The sequence below is a fragment of the Rhinolophus sinicus genome, chromosome 14 (assembly GCF_057876585.1).
Source record: "Rhinolophus sinicus isolate RSI-liver-muscle chromosome 14, RSI-T2T, whole genome shotgun sequence".
NCBI lineage: Eukaryota > Metazoa > Chordata > Mammalia > Chiroptera > Rhinolophidae > Rhinolophus > Rhinolophus sinicus.
Window position 1 is genome coordinate 160,522,079 of NC_142514.1, and position 27,013 is coordinate 160,549,091.

The following is a 27,013-nucleotide window of genomic DNA, read 5'->3' on the forward strand; positions in this document are numbered from 1 at the left end:
GCATGAAACACTTCTGCCACAGAGACCACAGCAAGACTTTAAAAAACAAAACAAAACAACAAAACAAAACAGAACAAAAATGAACAGCAACAGAGAAGATTTAAACAAAAAAAGTCTTAGGTCAATGTAAACCACCAAGCGTGTGACTGTGATGCATCTTATTGGATAAGAGAGAGCCACTGACCACGCAATTGCTGAATGTCTCCTACTCAACCATTTAACAGATCTGGCCTTTGCAGTGCTTTGAGATCGTGATGGGGACTTTTTTTTTTTTTTTTTTTTTTTAATAACGTTGTCCCTCAAAACAAAGCTTAAGAGTTAACATACAGCAGATATTCCAAGTATTCATTACATGTTAAAAATAATTACAAAGACAGTATTTTCAAACAGCACAAAACAAACCTATGCTACATAAATCCCTTCTTTTAATGACATGTATTCAGATCGTACTGTAAAAGATAGGCTCGCTCTAAATGAAAGACTGAACAAAGAGAAACTATTTGCTGATAGTGTCATCATCCCCTGGGTGATGGTAGACACCCTCTTTTGCTTATTCCTCACCCTACCAAGACACAGCAATTTCTTGAGGCTTTCTGATAGTTAAGGACACTGGTCTGGGATGCTTGAAGATTTGGACAGTGGGCTTATTAATGAGTGAATAGGCTTAGCACTAATTTTTACAGGGGTCCATTTTGCCCAGGATTACTATTCCAGACTCCCAATTTGACTTCTTCTAACCTAAGATGGTAGAGGTAAGGCAGTGACTCTCTCCATGAATAGACTGGATGGGCAGAAGTTTGCTGTGGTCTTCACTGGGGAGCAAAACTTTGTCAGCTCAGTCCTGGCCTACTCCACTGAGCAAGGCACCGTCAAGCTGTTGGTGTCCCGGGACACCTTTCCACATCATGTCTCTGCATGAGATTTTCTATCGGTAGCCTTGATCATCCAACCTGAGTTTTGGGGCCTTTTCCTGTTCCCCTCCCTTTGCCCTTACCGAAAGATCTTAAAAGACAAAACCCTGGTTTCCTCAAGTCTAATTTCAAAGCAGTAAGTATTCAGGTAGCAAATATCTTATATCTCATCGCATCAATCTCATGATCACAGTGCCATATTTGGTTCAGAACCCGCTCCAGGATAATCTAGCTTTACACAAAATTATCTAGGGGTAGAAGGTGTTAAGTCGGCTTGAGTGTGGTCCTCCAGCGAGAACCTCTTAGCACAGTTAGATAATGTAGGCACTTAAAGCGTGAGGTCCAAAGAACTTGACACATGTCATTCCGGAGCCACCTCTGAAGGATCCTTCAGAGGCCTCCCTTTTGGAGTGTCTCAAGTACCATGCCCCACCTCCACCTAGACCTCAGGATGGCCACTCAGAAATTCCTCTGGCATTGCCCGGAAATGATATGTCACCTCCACACAGCCTCCATATGGCTGTTCAGTCTCATTTCACTGGCAGTGTGGACTCCTGTTCTGATCTAGGCATTTCTAGGTCCATACAGAACACCACCTTTTGCTTGCAAGACATTTTGAAGTCTTACCATGATTTTCCTTTCAAGCCTTACAATGATTTAACCAAATTGTTTACCCCTTATAAAAAAAATCTTGTATTTTTGAATTATTTTTTGGTTGTTTATTTTCTCTTCTAAAAGAAAGAAATCACTGTTCTCCATGCTTATATGAGTGCCATGATATGATAAAATTTGTTCACTAGTTCACAGCAGTGGTAAAATATTTCAGAGCCCAGAACTGATTTTTCTTCCTTAAGAGAAAACAAAACAAAGAGGGGACCAAAGGAGGAGGGGGGGAAAGAATGTACTCGTAAATGTAGGTCTTTCCAACACAAGAAGCTTTCTCTGACCAAGGCCCAAAGGGTGAGTGAGAGCCTAGGAGGTGCATCATGGGAAGTGGAGTGAGCACTTCATTCAGTTGCCTAAATTTTTATTCACTTTCGTCATCTGATTGATATTGCAAACAAATTTACAGCATACAAATGAATCTTTTATCAACCAGAATATATATTGAAGAAATTCTTTCCCCATCCCTACTCCCAGTGGGAACTAAAAATAAAACAAAAACAAAAAACAAAACTAACAAACAAAAAAAACACAAAACAAACAAAAATATACCCCTCCCATCCCCATCCCCTAAGCCAGTAAAGCGATGACAACAGCACCTTGACATTGTTTTAATTCCAACACTATCAGAAGTTTTAAAAGCAGTAAAACAGATATAGTACTAACAAGAACGAAGATACTTACTGTCTAAAATGTAAACGGAATGTTTTGGTTCAAATTTTTGTTAGTTTTTTTTTTTTGTCTGTTTTCTGAAAGAGGACAGTTTATTATCAATTCACAATTAAAGCAGCATGCAATTTATTATTATTTTTTTAGACTTTTTTACGTTTTCAATTCTTGGCAACGGCAAAAAACCACAACATTATCGAGGAATGTAATGCAAACTTTTTAAAGTTGTGCGCAAAAATGACTGTTTCCCTTCTGGTCATGGATATGTCCAATAAATAGATTGTAGAACCACTGTACTGTATAAACTTCATTTATACATGCAGTTCATAAAATTATTTTTCTTAACTGAATAATTTACCCTGTTATGTATATATACAAATAGATAATTTTTGTCTCAATATAATCTATACAACATAAATCCACTATCTGCCCCTTTTAATGGTCAATGTACATACACAGGAAGTGTCTATCCTTATGAATCGCCAGCCAATTCTCTTTTTGCTATCCATGGTAAGGGCCCGCACATACGACTGGGTAGTTCGGCATTGCGAGTTCCAATGCCTCTTGTCTATGCCCCGGCAGCCCTCCTTTGTGTAACCCATGGGATTGCACTTGGTCTCGTAGAAGTACTGCTTCAGTTGGCCTTTCGATACAGGGACTTTTTCAAGGACCGTGACCGTCCCGCCCGACATGTCCACTGCAGTCTTTTTATCTGCTGCTGTTACCCACTCGCTAATGCTGTCGCACACGCTCAGCTCCCCACGACGGGCGGGGTCAGAGTGGCGCCGGACCCTCATAGACATGTTTGCAGCATCCAGGTAATTTTTGTATTCCTCCAGCAGAAAGAGAAGAGGCGGCTCCAAAGGCACTTGACTGCTGAGCATCACCCGGGAAGTGTACAAGTCCGCGTCCTTATTGTTTTCTTCATGGGGCCGAACTTTCTGGTCCTCATCCAACAGCTCTTCTATCACATGTTCAAAAGTGTCAGCCAATGATGATGTCAGGCCTCTGGGACCTGCCTTGGGCCCATTCATGCTCTCCAGAGTCCCATGGGTCCGCACACCTGGGTAGGCCAAGCTGCCTTGTCCTCGGATGTTTGCTTCTTTCATGGGGGCAGCCTTCATGCAACCGAAGTATGAAATAACCATAGTAAGGAAAAGGATGGTCATCACTCTTCTCACCTGGTGGAACTGTGGGAAGAAAGCAGAAACAGGACATAAAACCGGTTAGGGCTTTTTTTTTTTTTTTTTTGCAGGGCTACCATGCAGCCCCTCTGATTGTAATCCAGGCCATTCTGCAGGGTCAAGGTTTTTTTATGTACTGGTGATAAATTCCAGCTGCACCAGACACAAGTTAATGTCAGTAGTGTTCATATGTGGTTTTATATAAACCAGAGGCATGCAGTGTTTTCTCCGAGATTTAGCATAGAAACCTGATTAGATGGCATCTAGGTAAGTGAAAAAAACTGAGGCTTCAAGTTCCCCTCCTTCCTCTCACTTCAGCAGCTTTGTAAGTTAAATTTTTAATGATCTGTGCTCAGACTGTCACAAGCAACACAAAATCAGAAATGTTACTAAGCAACAACTATAAGTGTAATAGTAATTTTTTTTTTCAAGTTAGCAATCTGGTCCTATTGCAGGAATGTGTGACAGGAACAGCAGTGGCCTGGCAGGTCTTAGTGGGCCTTTCTAGCCATGTGATATCCAGGCATGAATAGCACAGTAAAACAGAAGTCAGGGAGCTATAAGGAAGCTTTACATTGACATTTTTCTCCCAGGGAGATAATTTAGTAAAGCAGAGAAGATCGAGCCATCCTGTTTTACAGATAAGGAAACCAAAGGCCATCGAGGACTTCGTGTCATGAAGAAAGTTTATATGAGAATGTGGGGCTCCCAATCCCAGCTCCAATATTTTCCTACTACACTTGGGTGGTCGTAACTGAAAATGTTTTGCTTATTTCCAAACAGAAATCATTTTCTACACATTGATTTTAATGATGTGTCTATGCCTGGGGCTGATATCATGAAAACAATGTGTCTACTTAGGAGAAAACTGGAAAAGTCAGCATTAAAAAGGCACCGAAGTCAATTTTAAATGCCTCCCAGATGGGGATCCACATTTATCTCCATAACTCTCTGAGCCCCTCATCCCTTGGCTTTTTTTGGCTCATATACAGACCCATCTAAGACAGCTCAGCTTCTTTTTATTGGAAATAGTGTCCCGTGAGTATGTGTGTGAGCTCTGAGTTTATCGTACCTTTAAAAAGTTGAGTGGCATTTTGCACGTTTTGGAATAGTCAGCCAGTGCTTCTTTCTGTGCTTTTGAAGTTTCCTGGGAAGTCCCTTAACAGCACACCACAAAATTAATCTTTTCCTGTTTGCCAGAGGGTTGCTATACTCTAAATTTGGCTCAGCATCTACAAGCATGCTCTGGGAAGCCAATTAGAATGAAAAAGCAAAATGAAAACATACCTATAGACCAACCCAAGGTTACCGGCAGATGGTGAAGGACTTCAGAATCACTTACCCGAAGCATCGTGTCCCTTCGCAGTAAGAGAAGCATCCCCCACCCACCCCAGCCCCGATACTCTAACTTTATTCCTACTTTCAGTTCTGGAGCAATGGACTTACTGAAAGACACACACATGGAATAGTTGGAGCACACACACTGCGCCAATCAGTAGAAAAAGGGAATATCTTTCTGTCCATGAAGTGTCCCTGAATGGGAAGGCAACCTACCTCCAATCTATATGTCATACTGCAGAAATGGCTGAAAACTATAGTATTGAGAGCCAAATGTTTCTGTTCTTTACTTTTACAAGAGGTCATATTTTCTACCACTGAGAGACCTTATTATCATCCCCAAACACCAACAAATTTCCTGGTAGATTCAATCTCACTTTGCATGAAGAGCAAGCATGCTCAGAACTGCTTGTATTGTGTTTCCCCGAAAATAAGACCTAGCCGGACAATCAGCTGTAATGCGTCTTTTGGAGCAAAAATTAATGTAAGACCCAGTATTTTATATTATATTATATATTGTATTGTATTGTATTGTATTGTATTGTATTGTATTGTATTATATTATATTATATTATAGACCCAGTCTTATATTATAGTAAAATAAGACCTGGTCTTATATTATTTTTTGCTCCAAAAGATGCATTAGAGCTGATTGTCCAGCTAGGTCTTATTTTTGGGGAAACACGGTAGTGCACACTTGTCTGAAATTAGGAAAGGCACCCTGGTTTGAATAAAACACAGATAGCCATTCTGCTAATTCCTGGACTTTTGTGAAAGTTCTGGATTCTGTACCATCAAAGAAATGGATCCTCCAAGGAGGTTTCTATTCCTGGCAGGCAGTACTTACACCATTGAATGAAAATCCGCTCTCCTAATGTTCCCAGTCCAAATTAAAACAACCCAAGGGACACCTCAAAAGTAGGTCAATGAAAGAATGCAAATTTAGACTATTTTACTCTAGCCATCTACATCACACTGGTAGAGATTTGCTGTGATCAGCTATCTTTTAATACCACATTTTATTAAATCTTAGATACCATCATTATAAAACACACCATTTTATGTACCACTAAGAAATAAAGTAACGCAGCCAATTAAACTGCTGTTTACTTTATCACTTACAACTGTTATTGTATACTTTCTGAAAAGATTTCTTTTAGACTTATTTGGACACATTTATAATATGTACTGTACTTTGCTGTGTATAATGCACACCCACATTTTTGGCCCAAACTTTTAGGGAAAAAACCTTTCGTTTTCATTTTGTAATTCAAATTTTTATTTTTTTACATTTAGGTACTTGTTTTTTGGTATTATAAAGGGATTTTAGCATTTATTTTTTAACATATTATAGTACAAGAAATTTTATGTAACAAATAATTACAAAACACAAGAACAGATACAAGGTATAAGAAATTTTATGTACCGGTAACAAAGCTACAATATTTATGCATCATAGAAGGCCAAGAACTCTTAGTCATTGCAAGTTCGTTTTAAGTTCAACAAAACCGATTATCATATTCCAAGGTATTATTTTGCATATGGATATTGTTGATTTCTAGAGTTACACTTTTTTTTTATTAGTTTCAGGTGTACAAAGCAATGTAATAGACATTTACACCCCTCACAAAGTGATAAACCCCCCCAATCTACTACCCCTCTAACATTGTATACACCGTGTTTCCCCGAAAATAAGACCTAGCAGGACAATCAGCTCTAATGTGTCTTTTGGAGCAAAAACTCATATAAGACCCAGTATTATATCATATTATTATATTATATTACATTATACATATTATATAAGATCCGGTCTTATATTATTGTAAAATAAGGCCAGGTCTCATATTAATTTTTGCTCCAAAAGACGCATTAGAGCTGATTGTCCGGCTAGGTCTTATTTTCAGGGAAACAGGGCAGCTATTATAATATCATTGACTATATTCCCTATGTTGTACTCCGCATCCTGTGGAGATATATATTTAATTATAGCTGACATTCAGTATTATTCTACTTCAGCTTCAGATGTATAGCATATTGGTCAGGTATATATCTACACAGTCCACGAAGTGATGCCCCTGATAGATAAGTCCAGTACCCATCGGGCACCCTACGTAATATTTACAACATTATTGTTTATATTCCTAATACTGTATTTCATATCCCCATGACTATATTATGGCTACTAATTTGCACTTTCTAATCCCTTCACCTTCTCCCCCATCCCCAACCCCCCTCCCATCTAGCAGCCATCAGTTTTTTCTCTGTATCTCTGAGTCTGTTTAGTTTACAGTTATACTCTTAACTCATAAGCACAAATAAAATAATTAAAAATATTTATATAGATACAGAATTAGTACTACCTGTGTATAATGCACATCCTTATTTTTCCCTCACAAATTGTGGCAAAAAAAGAGCACATTATACATAGCAAAATACGGTAATTTTGTGCATGTGTAAAAAAATTTTAAGCGAAATAAATTGGTTAAGGCAATGACAACTATACTATGGCTGCTGCATAGCCAGCAAGAATAAAATGACATTAACTGTAAGACACAACCAAATTTCAGAGACGTTAAAAATATGAAAAATGTGCATCTTAGAATTAATGAAGCAGAGTAAGTTTAACAAGTATTTACCAAGTGCCCATACTAACTGCTTAAAATGGCCCGAGGTACTGAGACATCTTAAACTACAGAATTCAAAAATTGTTTTATCATCACTACCACAGTAATGAGTCTTTTAACGACACCTTTTTTAATACTTGACTTGAAGTTTATTCTGCCTTTCACTGGTCTCATTAATCTTTTAATGAATAACTTTTTGGTTAGGAAAGTAGTTAGCACTCTATACATCATTTTCTCATCAGTTCCACAAGCAAATATTTCAGAGGGACAAATGGCGTCTGAGTAACTATTACTTGGCTTTTATCCTGAAGCCTAACACAGGCACGCACCCCTCAAAGCAGAGCTTCTGCATGGATTCAGTAATTCATCACCTGTTGGGAAAGCTGAACCTCCCTCCTAGCCCTGCCCTGTGAGTGATGCTTCTACAATGCTAACTGCCTACTCACTGACAAGGCCTTGACGTCAAGTGAATCCAACAAACTCAATACTTATTATAGGTCCCATGTTACTTCCTAACTTTTCTGTTGCTGACAATGGTTTCTTGATCCTTTGGACCACCCAGGCCACAGGCTACAAATCTTGGAATCAAGTTTGATGATACATTTCTTCTATAGTTTTCAAATCCAGTCAGTGGAGAGAGGTCCTGCTCATTTTTCCTTGAAAGCATTTCTCGTGTCCATCCCACTGCCATTTTCTTAGCTCAGCCCTCACCATCTCATTGGGTGACTACAATGTCCCCCTGATCTACCTGACATCCTGAATGTTCCATTCAACTCTAATGACCGCTGCCTGACTAACCACTCTCATTTTAGCATTCTCTTACACAAAAACTTTTATCTGGTATTCAAAATCTGGCCTCACCCTATGTAGTTAACTTTCCATCTTACTCAATGCTTCATCACCTCTGCTCTGATCAGGCCAAAGTCCTTGGAGTCCCACACACATAATTGCCTGCAAGTGCCTTGTTCCAGTCTCCTGGCAAACTCCTTTCTATCTAACCAAATCTTGCTTAACCTTCATGACCCAGTTCAAGCACCAAATCATATATGCACACCTTCTCTAATTATTCCAACACTACCTTCCTTCTCCTTGAAAATTCAACCTTACGTCTCCTTTAGTGCTCATTCCCCACTCCTTAATTGTTACTGTATTGGCGAATTATGGTCAGCCTTCAGTTGAATGATAAGCTTTCGGAGGGAATGGATGTCTGACCCCCCCCCCCCCCATAATGCTTAACCGAGAAAAATGTAATAGTACTCGGTAAAAACTTACTGATGAGTTTATTAAACCATGAGAAAAGACAGCACTAACATAATTTCATGAGGTCATTTGGAAAGCATCAGTGAACTCGCTGAAATGATTAGATCAAGTGCAGGTTATGCTAAACCCAAATTATAAGCTCTAAGAAATTTGATGGATGGCAATTATCAGCCACGAGCAATCTCTTGAGTTTCTCTAATACAATAAAACTTTACTTAAATAATGAAAAAGCATAACCCTACAACATACTAACTGCCCCTATTACTTCTTGTGTAGCTCTAACAGATCAACAGAAGAGTTGGACAGCACTCAGTAATACTCATAACAGTAAAATTTGGAATTTTCAGTCTTTTAACTTTCTTTTTTGGTTAAACTTTTCCATCATTTTATATACCGTATGAGGAAATCATAGAAGTTTAAGAGCTTCCATGACAATTCTTATGTTTTAGTCCTTCAGATAAGTCTTCATTACACAAAAGAGAAAGACACTGCCCCGTATTGCTAAGGAGATCGTCAGTCTACATCTGTTTATACATAATAAATTCATTGGGGCTGTCTAATTCTGCTCTAAGGCTTACAACAGTGTATAATTACGATCAACTCAATCACATCTCTAAGGTTTTTTTTTTTTTTAGTCCCACTCTCAAAAAATTAAATATAGTATATCGGGCTAAAAAGGAAATCAACAAAGTAGGAATAAAGATTGGTTTTAAACATGACTCACAAGTCTTAAACATTCAGCCAGATGAATATCCAGGACAGCATGCTTTCCTGCTGTAGTCATAACTTGCATTTGTCTAAAAGACTATAGAACATTCAAACACATCATCTAATTTGGTTGTTACAAGGAGACAGGACAGGTATTATTACCCCTATTACACAGATGAAGCAATTACGGTTCAGAGATGTTAAGTAACCTTTCAGATACCACAAAGCTAATAGGTCATCTGTCTTCTTGTCTTAGCTTTTTACCAGTAGGTCATGCTGCCAGTTTTAGAATATTCAACTGCAGGGAAGAGAGTGGCTGCTATGCTACACAGAAGAAGGGGTCAAAGAAGGGGTTTATACAATACAGACACAGTTTTCTGCAGTTGTGTGCATCCCGGGGCCCAACTTTCTGAGGGCGGCACCTTTTAAGTATATTTCAATATCTTTTTATTTATTTATTAAATTTATTGGGGTGACTTGGTTAGTAAAATTATATAGGTTTCAAGTGTACAATTCTGTAATACATCATCTATATACTGCATTGCGTGTTTACCACCCAGAGTCAGTTCTCCTTCCATCACCATATATAATATTTGTTCCCCTTTTCCCTCTTCTACCCCCCCCCCACTTACCCTCTGGTAACCACTAAACTGTTGTCTGTGACTATGAGTTTTTGTTTCTCTGTTTGTCTTGTTCCTTCGTTGCTTTCAGTTGTATACTTTGTAGTACTCGATTAATTATGACCTCTAAGACCCTTCCACTTTAAGGCTTGATTACTTCAGTGAATGGAACTTTAGACAACACAATCTTCCTCTAAAAGGAAGTTTTGCAAAAATTAGGCATGTTAGAGTGAAGTTTCCATGGCAAACTCTAAGAAGGGAAAGTAAACAATAGTATGGCTAGTTCAGACATACAGGGAAAAAAATGAAAAGTTCTGTTTGTTCCCAGGCCCTTTGGTTTTGTCGAGCATGTAATCAATGAAAACACAATGTAAAGATATAACTGCTCATTCTAAGCAGTTCTATAAGCAATAAGGATAATGGTAATGTTGAAGACATTACCAATTGATGTTTAATTCCTAACATACATGATGCAAACCTACTAAAAGACCACCTTAATGAAACCTTGCAAATCAATACGATCTTTGTGTCCACTTTCACTACATGCATACAATAGCCTTACTTTTGTTTGTTCATTCATCAGACGTGGAATCTACTTTCAAGTCTATAGTCCAGGAGGGAAGTGGAACATATATGTAAGTAACTAAAATATAAAGGTACAAATGACCCAGGAAAAATATAGATAAAATTCTATAAAGAGAAAGAGGTTACTTCCCGTTAGAGAATGAAGAATGCTTTGTGAAGAAGATTGCAGAAGATAGAAAGGATTTAAACATATCCAGAAAAGACACCAGTGGATGGATGACAGCTTCGTTAAAAGCATGGAGGTGGGAAAGCATGGAGTACATTTCTGGAGAAAAGAGTTCTGGCATGGGAACAGTGAAAAACAAGAGTGAATGATTGTCAGATTTTGGAAGGCTCTGAGAGTGACGCTAAAGAGTTTAGACCAGCCTTACAGGCACGGAAGAGCGGATGAGAGTTTCTGAGCAGGGGAATGCTTCAAGAAGCCCAGTTTATCACCATGTGTAGGAGGACCCAAAAGAATGACTGGAAGAGACAAATTAAGTCATCAATTTTATTCTTAGTGGCTACTGAACTTTAAAAATGAATGCTAAGTAGTTACTTAAATGTGGGGTTGGGGTTGAGGTTGAGGTCTTGGATTTATCTTTTAACTTAATCAATCCGTTCGTTCATTCGTTCATTCATTCATTCATTCATTTTTAGGCTGACGTGAGTTGCAAAAAGAAAAAGGGTTAGAGAGAAGTGAACTGGGCTGAGTGGTAACCATGTCTGTGTTGGCCGAAAGGACAGCATGGAGGGATGTGAGAGGGCAGGAATATAAACTCTCATTCCACTTATAATTACACTGAACTTGGATTCCACCGCTCAGCACTTTTAATTCAAAGATCTCCAAACACTTTGCAAATATTAAGTAATTAAGACTCATAGGACCCTAGAGGTGTAGGTAACTAATTATCCCTGTTTCGTATAGGAGGAAAAAGGACCAGAGTTTTTAATCAACTCATCTACTTGTTGTGGATTCCCTGATAGAATAAGGTCAGAACCTTGAATTCCAAAGGAAAACTAGGCCTTTAACTCCAGGCACTAGTTTCTTCCATCCTTCTGCATTATGTCTGTATTATCTTCCTATATATTGCTCAGCTAAGCAGACAAAGAAAAACAAAAAAACAACACTTCGCATTCCTCAAAGAAAATAATTGGTAGTTGGAATCCATAAACAAAATGGGGAGAAGAAAGCTAATGATCATTACAGATGCTCATCTACTTACCTGAATGACTGACCAATTGAAACTAATGAATATTTTAGTAAATGATATCTGATAATGCAGATGCTCCAAAGCTTTGAAGGAAGTGCCTTTAAAAGTGTAGTTTTTAACCATAATGTAATTTATGTCCAAGAGTACCCAATTACACTTCCTACAAAACACAGTCCTTCATAGCAGAGGACTCTTGGATCCCCTAATATGCCTGTGGTGTTGAGTGACACTTGCAGGCATTATTCAGTCTCGCTAAACAGTGCCAGAGAAATTGCTGGTTCTTAGTTCAGACCCCGAGTGATACATACATGTAACTATCATGGGGGGAAAAAAAGGATATTTCCCTGAATAAATAATTTGATAAATTTATATACATCTTTAATAGAAAGTGCTATAGCTCTAGTCCTCTATTAACCTCCTGTATTCCCCACCCCATCCCTGAAAAAGTAAGGATTTTTCTATGGGAGACCTACCGACCCTACCCAAGAGTAAAACTAGGCCATATTCCCTAATAGGATAGGGATGGTTAAAGTGAACTATAATGATGGAATGAATTTTGGAATAAGGGATAGAAAATGCCTGGCACAAGGACCAGGTTTGAGCAGAGAACACCCCATCTGGCATTCCAATCCTAGGCGTAGCTGCCAGCCTCCAAAGGTCTCTAAGTGCTTCCCTCACTACCTCCCCAGGAAACATACTGTTCTCCTGTTACTGAGGAAGAATCCCTGAAAGCTAGAGCCCCCCAGAGCTGGCAGTCCCATCCATATCCTGACTCCTGCCTTCACCTCTTCTTCAGAGCAAACACTGCCCAAACGGCGCACGGCTCTAGTCTACAGTAATACTATGGTAGTCTTTAGTATTCTTGATGCTAACCTTAGCATCAAGAATACACGAGTCACTTGCATATCAAATGAGTAGTCTGTCTAAAAATGTCTTTTAAAATATATTTTAGAACTACTAATTTTGTAGATAATTTTACAGTTAACATTCTATATATATATATTCATATATATAATAAAATTAGATTAGAACTACTAATTTTGTAGATTATAATTTTGCAGTTAACATTCAATTAAAAAGCCTAACCTCTTTGACTAGGATTCTGTTTCCTTTAGAATTTCAGGTGGGACTTGTTATAATGAACTAAAGTTCAGCTTTAACAATGTTCTAACTACTAAATTACAAAAAAACATGTATTATTTATCAAATTCCCCTACATGGTAGACAATCACGTTAATTAGGAAGATTACTATCTACCTGGTTCCATGACATTTCAGTCACCCACTCTGTAAGGAAAGACCTGGAAAAATTATCAAATATACATCACCTTTAATGATAGGTATTGATCTCTACAACTACTGTGAAGTCAAGAGGGGAAATTTCCTATAAAGGGACAATGACTCTAGAAATAGAAAGTAGGGAGATACTAATATCATCGTAAGACAGGCATTTAAATTGCATTTAAACATACAGACTTTGAATTTATAGAAAAATTTCAACTAAGAAATTCATTTTACGCAACAGAAAGTCTCAAACTTCAGGTACTTTTTTTTTTAGTTTTACATTTATAAATTAAGTGTATTAATTCAAATCTGTTACTAAAAATACTACAACAAATGGAGACACTTATGGGGTCTGAAATAAGTTTCAGGAAATGTAGGTATGGGATAAACTTCCATGCACTAAAATTAAATGAAACCTGCTTCTCAAAGTGTGACCCATTGGCCACCAGCATTATCATCACCTAGGAGCTTATGAGAAATGCAGAATCTCAGCTTCCATTCCTCCACCTCATCCACCAAATCATAATCTGCATTTCTACAAGATTCACATACTTCAAGGTGACTCATAGACTTAACTAAGGTTGAGAGGCACCGGCCTACATAAAAGAGGAAGAGAAAGGAAATGAAAGGGTTAACGTCAGCTTAAGTATTGTGGTACATTCTGAACATGCCATGGGCTTGCCTGTCATCTTTCCTCCTTGGTTGAACTTGTTTAATTGGGATATTTATTATGTAGGAAAATATTTTTGCTTTTGAATCGTAGCAAGTAAAATCTATTTTTCCTCTATGTCAATTGGCTTTTCCACTATTGTGTTTATACCACAAAGGGCAGGGTACCTATAAACATGGTTGGTTGAATGAGAATTTATAGAGTACTACCAATTTAAATCTGGACTTCCACTCAATCCCTAATGTTATTTCAATGCTACAAAGTAAGTGCAAACATATCGGCCTCCCTGATCAATTAATTACACAGCCTAACATCACTCACTCAATCAGAGTCATACTGGAAATGACATGACTAGCTACAGCTGGTGGTAGATTTCCTGGCACATTAATGTTACTTTCAGCCAGATGTCTCTGATCCTTACAGAGTTCTTTTTGTCCAGAAATGGTGAAATAAAGACAGGCAAGGAGAACTGATTTATCTACTCAATGGAGATTTCTTCTTTCTAGACATGTCCTAAGAAAGATTCATCTATCTCCTATCAAGTACGATGAAATAAATAAGTAAATAAATAAAAGTCACAAAATAAAACAGCAGCAGCAGCAGCAATGACCACAAAACCCTAAAATACATTTGTGTAAGAATCAAGCATCCAAATCCCCTATCCAACCCCATAGCCTGTCTCTACGTGAATGAGGCATTCAGCAGGCAACCCAATGTCTCAGTTGGGTTCCAACATTTGGGATCATTTACTTCAAGATTGAAGTACCCAAAATGGTAAAAGAAAAAGAAAAAAGAAAAAAAAAGCAAAATTTCCAAATAAAAGTATAAACATTTCAGAGTTGAACAACATTATGAGGGAGTTGATGGGGTCGTTCCTTAAACAGAACTGGAGACTGGCTTTTTACAAAGGACTGCAAAGACAACTAGTTGTCAAACACCAAGAAGTCACCAAGCTCACCAGTACAGAAGCAAATGACTCCTACTGGGAAACACTCTTGGTGTTGCTGTTAAATTATTTGCAAATGGGTAGGGCTGGGATGACACAGAATCCTATTTTCCCAGGCAGGTATCCCAAGTATTATTGGGTTCCACCTTGAGCACCGATGTCTACACAGCTAAGGGATTGCCTCCTCCAAATTACAGACAAGGCGCACCTACTAACAGGGGATGTTGTGAAAGCATAGCAGAGCACCGTCTCGAAGGTTCCTGGATCCAGGAATAAGCGAGCTTTGTATAAAAAAAGAAATGCAAGGCTGACGCAACGGCATGCTTTGTCCCTAAAGGGAGAACACAGAGTAACTCTCTGAGACCAAAGGATAAAGGGAATCCCCTTTAAGAAAAGAAGTTTGCTATAATGTGGAGATTGGGAACATGCCAGAACAAACACAATTAAAAAAGAAAAGAAAACAATGAAAGTTAAGACTAGTCTGCCCTATTTCAGTCTTTTTCTTCAGAACTAAACCAATAGGTTGCTTTTAGGATGTTTCTGGACACTCCACGTTCCTGCCTTGAGATGCTATGGGAATTTTGACAACTGTGGGCTGACACCCACGAGACACTGCCACCACACAAATACGTTCTTAATGGACCCCAGAATTGTGGTAAAGGCATGCCTTTCTCAGTTTTCCCACAGACAGTGCTCTTGAAATTTTCCATAGCCAATGTGTTCCTGTGGTTAATTAGTTACCTGAGCAATTTCCATTATAGAAAGAATATCTGTACATAATTAGAGGTAGGTTCAGCATCATTATTTCAGAAGAGCTGAAATGAGAATGGGACAGATGATTCTCACCTCATGAAGAGACCTCTTTAGATTTGTTTTGACCCTATTCTGCGAAGTCCACAGAACATGAAATTTAAGAAAGCAAAAGAGAGGTGAAAATAGGTGGGGTAGAAGAAACTGGAAAGATGAGTTGCTTCTAGAGACAGAAGAACAGCATTCCATTTAAAACTACTATCAAGAAATCCTAGGGGAAAGATAAAATTAGCAAGAGAAGGCAATTAGCTCTCAGTTGCTCACCTTGATGAGACCATTTTCAGGAATCAGTTTGTTCAATTCCACTGAAGGGCAAACGCACACACCACAGCCCTTCTTCTGGGATGCATAGTCATACCATACAGAAACGTGTGAGTAGATGCCAAAACGTGTGTGGACATGCAACACTTTCTGTAGAAACTCAATGTTCTGAGCATTAACGAGGATTAGCCTTCTGCACACATACAGAAAACTGGTGGTTCCACACATCCAGTTATCCTCCGGGTTATTTTTGTACCTAACTCTATAATTTCTTTTAATTACTTACGGTAAAGCACAGGGAAGTGTTCATTATTTGTAGCTTAATGCAGGAGCAAAAATAATTGAATATGCTCCCCTGCTCACTCCCCTACCGCAGCCCCCAATGATTCTAAGTGTCAGTGTTCATCTGAATAGCACAAGTAGCCCAGTTCCCCGGCCCAGTGTAAAATGAACCATGTGGACCCTATTCAAGAAACTGGCCGTGCTCCAGAGCTACTATAAAAAACAAGGAAAATATTAACATTTCAGATGACGAAAGATCCATCTATATGGCTGGTCAGAAAATATCCACAGTACTTAACCAATAGCATACTCCTATATGAAAACATTCAATTCTGTAGTTCCATGAATATCAGGGCTGTGAGAACATCTGTTTACCTCCATCAGTTTTCACTAAACATTGATTCCTACAGAAGACACGCAAACTCAAACACTAATATATTTAGCCTAAGCAATGGAATGAGGGCTGGATTTCTACATAGTACCTATAAATAAGTACAGGATTGGTAGTGGTGGTGGTATGGAAGGGGGGCGAGTAGAGGTAGGAAGATACGCTGGGAAGCTGGATAAATAAGCAATATCAAACTATTCTTTGTACTAAAAATAATAGCTAACATTTATTAGCTATGAGGTAAATACAATAATCTAATCATTCAGTTTACTGATGGCTGAGGCTCAGAGAGGTTTGGTAAATTGCCTAAGATCACACACCCAGCATGTGGTGGACATGGGATTTGAATCAGAGCTGGCTCGCATGCATCTTTCCACATGGGGTCAGATGTGGGTGTGGTGTCTTGTATTTTGAGGGAGGTCTACTTGGCAAAGATATCCTGCAGACCTTCACCAATTTTTTGTTTGTTTAAGCAAAGCCCCATATGATCATTCCTGATAAGCAGTTTGTTTACACACTAATTCCACAGAAGTTGAATATAACCCTAATGTTTTTTCACTACCCTCTTCCCAATATTAAATTATTCCCTCAAGGTACCAACCATACAAACATCCTTAATAGGGCACAGTGTCAAAACTCTGCGTGAAGGTAATTTGTTTGAAATGTCAGAACATTCCCCCCACTCCAGAAGATGTCTTCGGCCACTGGAACAGAACCATACGCAGTTCAGACCAGTAACCCACAACTGCCAAATACTCCTTGTCAACTCCACTTGAGTAAGAATGATTTCAACCAAGACCCAACTGACATAATTTTTTTCTTTTTAGTATCCCAACCTAATCCCCTCAAAGTCTGGAGGCCTGGTACTGTAAGCCACTCCACTTGTAACCCATCCCATTTGTCCTGTTATTATTCCTGAATAGAGATGAGGGTCTGAGATGTGAGTAAAAGAAAGGTACGCAAGACAATCTCAAATGTATTCTCAAGGAGTAGTTCAGCTAACTAGTCAGGACCACTAAGACAGAACACATGGTCCAGCGTGGACAGAGAAGCAAATTCTCACAGACTGTGCCAACAAGAAATAGCATCAAAACAGCCAACGGAACAAGGGTCATGGGATGGAGACCTCACTTGCGTTCTCTGCCACCAAACTGGTACCCAGAGGCCCTCAGCATGAACGGTAAAGGGAAAATGGACCCCACAGCCTGAGTTGATGCAAAACATATACCTGGACTGACATCCTGATGTTTAACAATAACAATAACAATAACTGTGTGGCAGGTTCGATGATGATGGCACAAAACACAGAACACCTTGTTCCTGGCCATAGTGAGCCCTTGGAAGGGAGCAGACTTCTAGAGAAAGAACTGCAAGGAGCCTGGGAACAAAACTGGAAATGCCTGTTGTGAAAGCCTTCACAGGTATTAACAATAGAAAATGTGTATGTGTCAGCTAGCTTCCGGCAGTCCAGCCTTATGCCCAGGAATTATTTCTTGTGTAGGCCAGGTACAGTCATCCACACAACTCCCCAAGTGCAACTAGTCCACATACGGGAAGAGGAGTGGCTTTCCTCTTTAAAGTGGCCCTGTCAAAAATTCTATGAAAAAGAAGAACGTCCATTTGGATTGAAGAACCACTCTGCCAGGGTCCATTTACCACACTTTTCTATATAGTGAAACTAAAGGGAACTTCTTACTAAACAGAGCATCATGTCTTCAGAGAAAAATGAGAATCAATTTTCAATGAGAATGGTAAGACGTCATGTGAGGATGACCTGGAATACACGCTTTTCAAAATGTGGAGATGTTATCTAGGCTATAAATCATGTTTTTACAGGATGCCCAATTTGTATAATGCAGGAAACTGGCAACTTTAAGGGAGAAGTCTGTCAATATTGCATCATAGTTCATTGTTGACAGTGTACCCTGGCAGTTTTAATTTATCCTACAGAGTACTAATTATTTCACTACATATCTTGGGGAAAGTGCAAAATCATTCCTTAAAAGAGCATCCCCCTGGGTATGGAAGTTCCAAGCTTAGCAAGTCTTCCTCTGTGATTTGGGATATATCGCTTGACCTCAGTCCCTGGAAATAATGTTAACAGCTGGGGAACAAGCACTGAAAGCCTGGCACACAGTGCACAATTTTCTTTTCAGTTCCAATAAACATGTGGTGCTCTTCAGCTCTAGCATTGCTAGTTAGGTGAATAATGAATGCATGCTCAACTTTCCATGGCAGGAAATTCTGCAAGCGGCAACGTGGGTCCATTCCATGTTTGTCACTAGAGCTGGCGTAAGCCCATGGCCACGGTGGGGCATTATTTCCATTGGAACTGATGCCGACACCAGCTCCTGGAAATATGCAGTGCTCCCACTGCAAACTAGGGGCAAGGTAAGAGGCTGAGATGTCACTCAGACGTTCACCTTCCATTTCTCATCTTTCAGATTGACATGCACTCTGTTGGTGAGGCTGTACAGAAACGGGCATTCTCATACACTGATGGTGGGAGTATCAACAGTTCAAGCCCTTTGCAGGGCAGTTATGCAATATCTACTAAAATTATAAATGAATTTTCCTGCTGATACAGCAATTCCACTTCTGAGAATAAAGGTACAGATACAGATAGATGCACATGTACAAAATTATACACATAGTTATTAATTTCAACAAGATATATAATAGCAAAAATATTAGAAATAGCCCAAGTGCCGCTACAAGAAAGTAGATAAACTATAGTACATACTTACAATAGAATCCATGCAACTGTAAATAACAAGCTAGTTCCCCATATCCTGAAATGGGAAGCTCTTTTAAATATACTGGTAAGTGATAACAGAAAGGTGCAGAACAGTGTATGTATGACATACCTTTTGTTTAAAAATGGTGAAAAATAATATGTATTCATATTTACTTGTATTTCCATAAAACACACTATAAAGGATCCACATGACACTCATACAAATGATGTACAGATGGTGTGTGTTGGGTAGGGAAACAAGGGTGGGCAAGTTACAGGTGGGGCAAGACTTCTCAATGTAGACTTTTTACTACTAGTTTGATTTTTGAATCATGTAAATAAATTAACTATCAAAAATTAAATAAAAAATAATCAAATTTTTAAAAATGTTTAATGTAGTGGCTTCGCTTTTGGTCCCAAAGCCTCTCCCACACTGCTCTGATGCAGTGTGATCCAAGAGATTTACACCAGTTCCTTTACTGTGTCCTAGTGGTGGCTACAATCTGATGGATGCCATCTCAATTTCTGGGACATTTCCATGGAAGAAACTGGTACAAGGTAGGACAGCTGGGTACAGAGGACAGTCCCTGGGGCTAGGGGTTGAAGACCTGAGTTCTGCTCCTGCCTTTCCCACTTACTACTAAGCTGACCCTCTGAAATGGCTGATAATCAGCTTTTTATTTTTTTTTACCTACAAATTGGGCCAATTCATGGGTGCTCCTTCACGGGTGAAACAACCCAAGGACACGGCTGCCTCAGCTCTGTGATCTAAGGAGGGTAAGAGCTCTCGCCCTGTCTCACAGCATCTTGCCAAGGGTCACTGACACTTGAAAAGGGGCTCTGTAAACTGTAAAGGATAACGCTACAAAGTGTTGTGAAACAGAACACCAGCCTGAGGGGTGACCACGGCGAAATACAGGAGGAGAATGAGACTCATTCCCACAATTCTGAGACACTGAGATGGTGGGAAGGAAAGGAAACTTCCACAAGATGGAACCTAAATATAAACAGAAAACAAGGGCAGGCTGACAAAGGTTTGAAAAGGACATGTGGTTAAATGACTCCATATGTGATCATCTGCAACTGACTATACTGAGAATTTTGTAAGCTTAACAGGGGAAAATTAGACATGTATGGGAGCAAACTTCAAGGATACAGACTTGACTATAAATACAAGATCCATGTCAAATAAATGATCCAAAAGGATGGCCGTGATTCCTTGTAATCAGTATAGTTGTTGGAGACATGTACCTGTCACACACAGGTAGGCTCCAACTTTCCTCCAAAATCAGATGCAAACTTCAAACACTTCTGAAAATGCTCCTAGAGGACCTTTTACCCCAAATTTAGAAATGGAATGAAACACCATTCTTTAAAAGGGGGGAAAAAACCCTTCTCATCTCCATATGTACAGTCATCTGGAAAGCAGATCTCCTATTAAATAGATGGTCAAAGCTGCATTGCGAAGTTAAACTCATCATGAAAAAGCAAGGGTGGCTTTCCTCATCTTCCTGAAGTGAAACATTCCAAGAGGTGGGAGACAACCACAGGAGGAAGTTCACTGGCGGTGGCCTAACTCAGTACCGCTATCTAGATGACTAGTTAGGAAATATCAGAATGCTATCTGGAACTCAAAAAAAGAAAACAAAGAACTCCTTTCTATTTTGATTAAGGAAGGTGCTTGGGCAAGGTGTCTGGTTCCAGCTGGGTCTAAGTAGTCCAAATGGTGCAATGCACTCTGGGACCCCCCTCTAAAAATCGCGAACCTTGACTTTAGGCTGAGATGCTCCAATGCCATTCTGGGACAAATACAACATCCTCTCACCTCCAGCTTCATGTTTCACAGCAGATCATGTTTCTTTACAAAAATTTCACTAGGAGGCTTACTATCCTGTATTATTTAAAGTCAGAGTCTCGTCCTTGCATAAGAGGCTTAAACTACTTCTGAGTAAAAATAACACATTATGTATTCTAGTTAATGATTCATTTATTCATTCAGCAAAAGAACTTACCAAGTGTAGATGCACTTTGCTTTAGGAACATCAGTTTTAAGGTTGCTTCACATAAAGCAAGAATAATTAATTTGGTAACTCTTAATGGGTTCTTTAAATGACTGAATTTTACATGGTTAATCATTTAGTTAGAAGGTCACAAGATCAAAAACAGTCCTTTAAAAAACTGTTTACAGGAACACAGAGACAATGAGCTGACACTTCCAAGCTGTATGTCAGGGTCAGGGATACAAGCTCATGTCTCATCAGTAGAGCTCTGGTGGTGAAACTGAAGGTCATAATCAGCTGTGTTTCTGTCATTCCCTCATGTGAAGAAAACTCAGGTGTAGTTCCTGTTTATTCCATGAGAGAAACCACCCCCCTCCCCAGATGTTTTCAAAGCTCCATTTTTGCTGCTTCTCTCAGAGCTATAAACGTTGCCCATCCCTCTGTGGTTGGGTTATCTATGCAAGCCTTTCATTTGGATGTCAACTTGTCAAATTTAGAGCTTAGGATGACTGTAATTTAGCCTTCTCCTAAACTTTACCTTTTAACTTTTTGTTCATTTAACAGATACTCCCTGAGCACAGATACCTGAGATACTAAAATGAATGAGACAGAATCCCTGCCTTTGGGGATTTCACTGTTGAGAGGGGGAATGGGTTGTGGATTAGACACATAAACTGACAATTATAATTCAAGGAGTACATGCATTCCCAAAAGAGGGAATGAAAAGGGGGGACCGGGGAAGGTGAGAGGAGTCTGTTGGCTTAGGATTTTGTTCACTATAGATCATATTTTGCAGAGTAAAAGATTATATTACTTGATCTGCTAACCTCTTTGCACCTACAATCCATAAAGCAGGACAAAGTACCCATGAAGAGTTCAATGTCAGTGCGATTTGGGGGTACACAGAGTGGAAACCAAAAAGCTCATTTATGGATACTTACCAAGCACTGATTTCCCATTCCAAGTGCTTTCCTAGCTGAATATGACAACGCTGAAATCTGTAACTTTTCCATGAGAGAAGGCCATGCTGAATTATGTCCTTTAGCAAGTAACTATGGCGCCACCTACTATGTATGTGTCATTAGTTGGCTATGTGCTACGGGGACTAAAATAATGTAGGAGACTATTTTTGCTGTCAACGTGTTTAAAATTTTAATTGTAGAGTTAAAACTAAAATACAAGGGGGGGAAAGCCAACTTATAAGATAGTTTCTTTGGGGCAAAGACCATATCTCATTCAACTTTTAAAAAAAAATGACTATTTATTCAACTTCCTACTGGTATGTATTCAGGGTAATCATGCCTCCTCCCCTCAAGATTCTGAATTGAGATCAGAGTAGTAACAAGTTGCCAAATGGGAATCATAACACAGGTCAGCCTCATGTTAGCAAAGCTGTGTTAGAAAACATGATGGGACCTGTTGCCCACCATCTTGAACCAAGGCCCTGGGACCCACACAGCTGGAGGCAGAAAAATGGGAACTGAGAGAGCAGAGATCTTGGCATGGCCTGCAAGAAGCCAGCCCTGGTTTTACTGCTTTCTGCATAATAGGTCGAGTACCAAGAAGCTATAAATCCCATAGAGCAAGAGAGAAATGGGCTCAATTTCAGCACAGTGGTTTGTTGCTTTGGTTTACATGTCGTACAGTCCAGTAGATGACAAATCTAGTCAGTCTCACCAGTCAGATTACTCCTCTTCTTATGGAAAGGAGCAAATAATGGGGATAAGAGAAGGGCCCAGAATGCTCCCCTAAGAGTGTTCCCTTTTAGGAAGCAAGTTCCCTTGTAGAAACACAGGATGGGGGAAAAGGATTCCCATAATATTATTCTAGACATAGAGAGTTTAAGTAACTTGCCCTAGGCCACAGAGCTACTAGGTGGTGGGCCTGGAATGAAACTTAATCATCAGGCCCAGGAATGCAGGTACCAGGCCTGGGCTGCCTCATGAAGTTTCTATTTACAAATAGTTCTTTAAAGTCAAAGACTATCCCAAGTATGATAGTCTAGAAACATATTCTAGACTAGAACATCACATCTACACTGCTAACATAGAACCTGACACAGAGAAGGCATGTAATAATGATTTAACAGTTGTACAATTGCTTATATACTTAATTACTAAGTTGTGAGATATAGGCCATCAACGACGTAGGAATTCATATAGGTCAGGTTTACTCCAGACAGGAGTCTTTTTACAGGAAGTAGAATTAAAACTGGGTCTTGACGAATGAGAATTTAGATGGATGAAAGGAGGAGAGAGTCATAAATAAATAAATTAGACTCCAAGGATTATAACAAAACAGTTTGGGTCTTGTCAGCTTTGGTACAAAGTAAAGCAAATTTAAGCATGAATCATGCTGATAAAGTTTCTAATTGTCTTGACAATAAATCATAAAAGGTACTCTTTTAAGGTTGGAAAGGGCCAATAACAACAGTGGCTCAAATTCGTTAAGCATTTACTATGCCAAGCACTGGTCTAAGCATTTCTTTACATGTCTTAGCACACTTAATCCCTACCACTACCCCTTTAAGACATTGAGGCACAGAGATTTGAAATAATTTGTACAAGGTGACAGACCTAGTTAAGTGGTGGACCTGGAATCCAACTTGCTCCTCGGGCCCAGGGATGTTGTCCCAGGCCTTTTGCTCTCACATGGAAGTTTCTGATTAGGAAATATCTTTTAAATCAGAAGAATGTCTTCAGCAGCCTTCCCTCTCAAAGCCTCTGAACTTCTGATTATTTACAAGGCTGCAAATCCCGCCTAACCAGGCTCTAATCCAAGTATTTGGACAATAAAGTAAATGATAAGTCTCTCTAAGTCACAGGATATTCAATTTATTTGGTTTCTAGGGCAGCAATTCAAACTTTCCTGCACACCTGCACCACTTGTAGAAGTTTCTAAACGTATCATATGCCCAGGCCCCATCCCAAATCTTTGAATCTTAGGAATTAGGACCCGATATTTATACTTTTTTTTAAAAAAAGTTCCAGTTCTATGTTATATTCTCCAATATTTCACTTACCAACATCCTCAGCTTTAAGCAAAATTATAACTGTGAAGCTCAAGGAACATGACATCAAAAATGATATATTTCCCCTACTTTTCAAGAGTATTTTTTCTTTAAAAAAAGGAAATTAAATTTCAAAAACTCGTTAGAATAAAAATTTTTTATCTTCCCATTGTAATTTTCTTCCTTGGCCCACGAAGGTTGCCAGTCTCAGCTCTAGAGAGAAAGTGGACACTAGGCTAGGGTGACAACATTGGCCTGCACCTGTGCCAGGCACTCACAGCAATGCGTCAAGGGTGACATATGGTTCCTTACTGGAATACTGCAGGTTATGGTTGTAGACAGCCATACTAATGGTAAGAGTTGGGTTAGGAGAAGTCATTGGGCTCTGGTCCTATAGCTGTGCATCTTGGATCAAGTTATTTAGCTACTCTGAGCTTCAGTTGCCCAATCTTTGTCAAAGGTAATTGGTAGGGTCAAATGGAATGAGACATGTGGATGCATTTTTTTAATGTATGGAATACTACATCTTTGGACAAGATTATTACTGAAATGTGCAATCTTATCTACACATGACTTTGGCCAATAAAATCACGTACGAATATTAGTGATGACCAACTGAATTTTGGTTTCAGTACCAATGCCTACTGCGGCACTTCACCAGAGCAAGACTTTATAACCTCTGATACTGCTTCGGACAGCGATGGAAAGAGTTCCCCTAGATTTTTCCAGGAGATGGACTTTGAGGAATAATCAGAGGCTCTGGAATAATAGATGCTTCCATGTGTTAAGACAGTCATTGTCACAAACATGAAAACCAGAAAAACATATTACCAATTTAGGAAAGCATTTTAAAATCAATTTTACTAATGATGATAAATTTTACCGATTAATAAAATGTTTGATGAGGGTAAACAGGATCAAATATATGGTGATGGAAGGAGAACCGACTCTGGGTTGTGAACATACAATGTGACATGTAGGTGATGTATTACACAATTGTACACTTGAAACCTATGTACCTTTACTAACCCTTGTCACCCCAATAAACTTTAATTAAGAAATAATAAAAAAAATAAAGTGTTTATGATAAGGTCATCCTGCATTGCTTCTCAACCATTATACATTATTATTTCTAAAAATTATGCAGTGGGAAACATTTCACATGGAAGTATGTACTTGATCAGGTTACAATGAGCCCGAGAATGAGCCCGAGAATGAGCACAGGAATGGGCAGGAGGTCTGTCATTATCATGGGGAAGGAAGGAAGACAGGACTTTGGGGTCTCTACTTGTTGACTTTGATTTAGAACAACAGTTTTCCAACTGAGTTTTCCAGAATATCAAGGGGCCTCTTGCAAGGGTCAAAATTGGGTCGCGGGGATTGGACCTAATGCTCCCATGTGTAATTCAACTAGAACAGCACTGCTTATTTTCATCTTAACTATTGGGGTTCCATATAAGATTTTGTTCGGAGAAAATAAACGGTCCCACAATTTACTTATTTGTATTTATACCATAAATTGGAAGGTTGTGTGTATCCCTCTGAATTTGTCTCAAGGAACGAAGAACGGAATGGTTTCTGGCACTATTTATTTACCAGTTATTCTGATTGCCCTACTCAGGATGAAAGAGGCTAGGAGCATGGCTATAGGTTTGGTATTAGAAGGAAAGTGGGACCTATGGCCACTTCCTGTGTCCTGTGATTTTTCTGAGATTCACAAAGAACTCTGAAAATCTGCTTCCTTGTTGTGTATTAAGAGGTTAAACATTTCTGAGTTGATGATGCCAAACTGCTCGAGTTACACTGACATATTTACACGATTCATGAATACCACATACAGAGTCTAATTTATACCACATATTTGAGTAGAACACCTCCTGAGTTCACAATGAAAGGAGACCCAATGGATTGAAATGTGACTTTTAGTAAACTCTAAAAAACCATCATTACAAAATATAAACATGTTTTGACTAATGTTTAAAGGCAAGATAGTATTTATTCACTATACTGATTTTTCTGTCTTCTTTTCCTTACTCAGCATAATCATGAAACCAGCTTCTAATAAATGGAAGCAGTCTCACAATTTACATTTCTTTGGGGGGCGGGAGGGACACACAGCATTTATAAACACTGTCAAATGGAAGACAGACTCCTGAATACTAAGAGGCCCAAATATGTCCTCGTATGTAAGGAAAAAATCCATCAGAAAAGCAGTGGAAATGAACAGCATCTTTGGTCCAGAAGTTCTCCTTTTACTGTGGCTTCTAGACATTATCATACGAGTTCCTCATGAAATATCCTCAAATAGCAAAATGTTTAAGACAATACCTAACAAGCATTTCTGCTGTCTTAATTTGAATACAAATTAGTATCTGAAAATCAGGGGGATAAAAAAGATCAATCTCTAGAAAGAAAAATAAGTTCCTCCAAAATGTTACAGTCCATAGTATGGGTTGAAAGTTCAAAAACAACTCAGAGGATATGTTTAACAGATTTTTTTTCTAGACCAGGCCTCTTCCGAATTAAGTATATGAATAGATTAAAAAAAAAAAAAAAAAAAAAAAGTCTTATGCGGGAGAATCAATGGAGTTCCTTAGCACCTGAAGACAGATGGATCCACATAGGGAAAAGACACTCCAGCTAGTCCAGTGCCTGGCACCCACTGGGCACTCAATTAACTCTTGGTGAATTAATGAATAAAAGAATCATTTCCTGTGTATAACACCTTTCCTTCTTTTGAAGAAAAGCTTTGAAACAGGAGAAAATATACATGCAGCAACATAAACTACAAAATGTATCACGTCCTAAAGGGGATGTAAACTGTAAACTGCTTTGTTGACTCATGTCAATCTGAATACATGAAAGTGGTTA

The 27,013-nt window shown here is 38.9% G+C and overlaps 1 protein-coding gene across 6 annotated transcripts in view; it reads right to left on the reverse strand.

The window, feature by feature from the left end:
- Positions 1-262: 262 nt before the first annotated feature.
- BDNF (brain derived neurotrophic factor) overlaps positions 263-27,013 on the reverse strand; it is a 56,534-nt gene continuing 29,783 nt past the window's right edge. For 5 of the 6 annotated variants that reach the window (XM_088791706.1, XM_088791705.1, XM_088791703.1 and 2 more), the window contains exon 2: positions 263-3,433. In XM_088791706.1, coding sequence (XP_088647832.1) covers positions 2,666-3,433 — 768 coding nt within the window. In that variant the 3' untranslated portion in view covers positions 263-2,665. Of the gene's footprint in view, positions 3,434-4,499; positions 4,586-27,013 lie in introns of those variants that run through there. The other variant, XM_088791702.1, reaches the window with a different exon arrangement.